General features: G+C 41.0%; 1 protein-coding gene and 1 long non-coding RNA gene across 4 annotated transcripts in view; one reads left to right on the top strand and one right to left on the bottom strand.

The window, feature by feature from the left end:
• The window catches only part of slbp (stem-loop histone mRNA binding protein), a 5,666-nt gene extending 1,979 nt beyond the window's left edge, over positions 1-3,687 (top strand). For all 3 annotated transcript variants that reach the window (XM_032499934.1, XM_032499933.1, XM_032499935.1), the window contains exons 5-8: positions 339-461; positions 950-1,102; positions 1,201-1,312; positions 3,595-3,687. In XM_032499934.1, the coding sequence (XP_032355825.1) occupies positions 339-461; positions 950-1,102; positions 1,201-1,312; positions 3,595-3,666 (460 nt within the window). In that variant the 3' untranslated portion in view covers positions 3,667-3,687. The remainder of the gene's footprint in view (positions 1-338; positions 462-949; positions 1,103-1,200; positions 1,313-3,594) is intronic.
• The window catches only part of LOC116669861 (uncharacterized), a 17,800-nt gene continuing 16,812 nt past the window's right edge, over positions 2,759-3,746 (bottom strand). Inside the window, exon 3 of the long non-coding RNA XR_004326886.1 lies at positions 2,759-2,770. This is a non-coding gene — a long non-coding RNA (uncharacterized LOC116669861). The remainder of the gene's footprint in view (positions 2,771-3,746) is intronic.

Here is a 3,746-nt window from a genome sequence, read left to right as displayed (position 1 = left end):
TTGAGATAACTCTTGTTATGAATTGATACTATGAATAAAATTGAATTGTTATTCCGCCTCGCCGATCTGTATAAAATGCACAAACACAGAATTAGGGCTGTGCGATATGAGGAAAATATGCGCTAACGTTGTTGAATGTCGCGGTAATGATATCACTTGCGATAAATAACAAATTGAACATTGAATTGAAAATAAAAGGCACCACTAAATATATAATGGCAGTTACTTTTTCTTTTCAGCCATCACAAAAATACGTGATATGTCACAGCCTTTCTCCATTCGCACATTATTCTTTGAGTCTGTATGTGTGAATACCCCTGTCTGTCTGTCTGCTGCAGCTGTGACTCAAGAGAGGGAGAAAACATGGAGACCGATGAGGCTGTGTTGCTACGGCGCCAGAAACAGATAAACTATGGCAAGAACACACTGGCCTATGACCGATACACCAAGGAAGTGCCAAAGTAGGTACACACACACACACACAATACACCATTGCAACTATAATGAGCATGTGTGCGACATAGAACAATAATAAATAATGTCTTACAATAACTAAGTAGAACCTTGACTTTGGACTGTATTTTGTACCACAGATTTTCTCAATTGGATTACATTTCCAATTCAATGTTGATTTGGGATATTTCAGTCCACTTTGCTTTCATATGAAAAATATTCTATCATTTCTACAGTCCGTGAGTTTTGAGTGACATTTCATTCAGACACCTTGAAGCGAGAGCTCAAGGGGCCTCTTTTAAAATGGCTCTTAATTATCCACCTTCCCCAATGGGTTTCCCAACGTTTTTTAGTTTCAAATGATACGGACAAAGATCCACTCTGGATTTTATGAATCAATATTTCATATAAAAAATATCAGCCCCACTGACATCATACACAGGTTCTTAACTTCTCCGTTTCTTTTTTTCCCCCTCTACCCCCTTTTTGTTTCCAGACACATGCGTCAGCCAGGTGTTCACCCAAAGACTCCCAATAAGTTCAGGAAGTACAGCCGTCGCTCCTGGGACCAGCAGATCAAACTGTGGAAGGTCAAACTACACGCCTGGGACCCCCCAACAGAGGATGGCCAGGACAAAGTCCTCAATATGTAAGAAGATATCTTCCTTCCAACAAAGATCCCAGTCACCTCCAGTCTCAATCAGCTGTTGGTCATGTTCATGTGTGGTTTGTCTTCTGTCCTTCCAGTGGGGAGCTGGGTCTCGATGATGTAATAGACATTGAGCTGGACTTCCCAACCTTGCCAGACTCAGACCAAAAGACCACAGCCTCTCTCCCCGCACACAGCCTTTCACTGGAGGTGAGTTTGGTTGAGTCATCATCTGTTTAGTAGAGTTCTATTAAATCCCCATTAGATCTGACTCATTTTAAAGTCTTAAGAAATATATTTAATATATACACGTTTTCCCTTTTTGCATATAGCACAAAATTGAGTTGCACTAGTACAAAGCTGCTGGTAAAATCCAGTGTGAAAACTTTAGAGGTCTCTCTCTCTCTCTCTCTCTCTCTCTCTCTCTCTCTCTCTCTCTCTCTCTCTCTCTCTCTCTCTCTCTCTCTCTCTCTCTCTCTCTCTCTCTCTCTCTCTCTCTCTCTCTCTCTCTCTCTCTCTCTCTCAACACACAAGGTGTGGCGCTGACTTGCGGAGATCTCTTTCTTTCGCTTTCTCTCTTTCTTCTTTTTTAAATCTCTTTTTAATGAGTCTGAACCAGAAAGTGAAATTGTCTCCTGTTGTCTTAAAATGGTCATATTTCAATACAAGAGCAGCCTACTACCTTGTTTACTGCTGCATTGAAATGCTTGGTTACATTGTGACCTTAGTTCTCTGAGTAAAGACAATTTCTCCAGCCATATTATTTAAAATAGTGTTAAAATCTAGTTTTGTGATACCAATCTTGTGTCTCATCACACCCCTAGTAGTTACATTTTAATTATTTGTTAATATTCTACAACATTATGGAAGGCTTTCTAAGAAAAAAAAAAATCTTTTACATAAAAACATCCACAAAATTAGGTTAGCTAAACCCACAAGACTCCATGTAAATAAACAATAACTTTAGCATTGTAAAATACACTTCATTCAAAGTCAGCGGAAACAAAATAAAACAACAAAAAAACGCTTTAGGTTTAGTGTCAGCGACTTCAGAGCTGTTTCTGGTTAAACAAAGGTCTCAAATAGGTTTTAAATGAAAAATCTGAGCCTGTCAGTGGCTGAACGAGCACTTTTGTGAATGTTAATACAAGCTGGACAATCCCCCTGTTAACTTAGATTGTAGCTTGTTTCACCGCTGCCAACTGCAGGGATCTCTCTTAATACTGGAGCAGTATCAAAGATCGCTGTTTCTATCAGTCACTTAGACCTTAAACTTAAAAATTAGGGTCCAGGTTGAAAAAAAATCGGTAGTTACTAGGGGTAGGGGAATAAAATCAATACAGCATAGTATCGCAATATTTTCCGTGGCCCACTTTATCGATACACAGGTTCCAAGTCTTTTATTATATACTGTATGTGTTGATCAGTTTGTCTGCTTGACAATCCCATTTTGCAGCAATTAAAACTGAAGTGAGATGAACAAACTGAGAAATGTTTCTTTTTAGATGAAACAGATGTTGAAATGATGTCCCCTTTTGGAGACATCATTTGAAATTGGGAAAAATTTGAAGTTGGGGGAAAAAGTAATAAATTGCAATGTACCACAATATGTTTAAAGTTGCAATAATATCGTGAGGCCCCTGGTGATTCCCCAGCCCTAGAAGTACCCTTTAAATCCAGAGGGGCAGAGGGGCGAGAGCTTTATAAACAGTCCCCGCTGACATCTGTTTCAGAACATCAGCGCTATTGCTATTCCTGTTCCGGTCTTGTAGGAATTTTTAACTTGCACCATTCACGTGAACACAAAGTTGTGTTGCTTGTATATTTTTTTTTGGGCAACCCTCCATAGAGATTTGTCTGCCTACTTTAAGTAACGGCGACAGTAAAAAGGTATTTCACACTATAGTTTTGGTTAAACTGTGCCATTGATCCACGGTTCACATGCATTCCAAACCGTGTTGATCCAAACTTGTCTATGTCCTTGACGTTTCACTTTCGGAATTGCTCTATAGCTGCCGGAAAATCCGCTAGATTTCACTCATTTCCAATAGGCCGGATGTCCGTTTCTTTCCGCTTCCTTTGTGTTGGCGTCCTAAACCCTGGTGGATTTCTGAGGACTAGGGTTACCTGCTCCTCAGATCTCTGCAGGGTAAATCCAGACAGCTAGCTAGACTATCTGTCCAGTCTGGGTTTATGTTGCACAACTAAAACAACTTTTGAACAAACCTTCCCGAGCCTATTTTGCAGCGGCACCGCAGCTTAGCACCGCCCAAGATGATTGGGAGTGGTTTAAAAAAAATGCCAATAAACCAGAGCACGTATCCCTCCCCGAATGTTATGTGAAGTAACCAGACCCTCCTCCAGCAGGCTTTGGAGGAAGGTCTGGCAGAGCGAGACTAATCCGTACGGACCACCGATCAACTATGCTCTGTTAGACCACCACTTGTAAATGTTACTTACTTGGCACTAAATCCTGTTGTGATTCTGCTCAGGGTGAGGACTGCTCGGGTACTCCAGTCAAAGTACAGAAGACAGAAAGCAGAGTGGAGCCTGACATGGCCTAGTTTGTCATGGAAAAGAAAGAACCGGTTTTGCCGTTTCCCTCCCCAACACTCTCACTTCTCACAGCCCACTGTCCCCCCCC

The sequence above is a fragment of the Etheostoma spectabile genome, chromosome 20 (assembly GCF_008692095.1).
Source record: "Etheostoma spectabile isolate EspeVRDwgs_2016 chromosome 20, UIUC_Espe_1.0, whole genome shotgun sequence".
NCBI classification, from domain to species: domain Eukaryota; kingdom Metazoa; phylum Chordata; class Actinopteri; order Perciformes; family Percidae; genus Etheostoma; species Etheostoma spectabile.
This window is presented reverse-complemented; position numbering and strand designations above follow the sequence as displayed.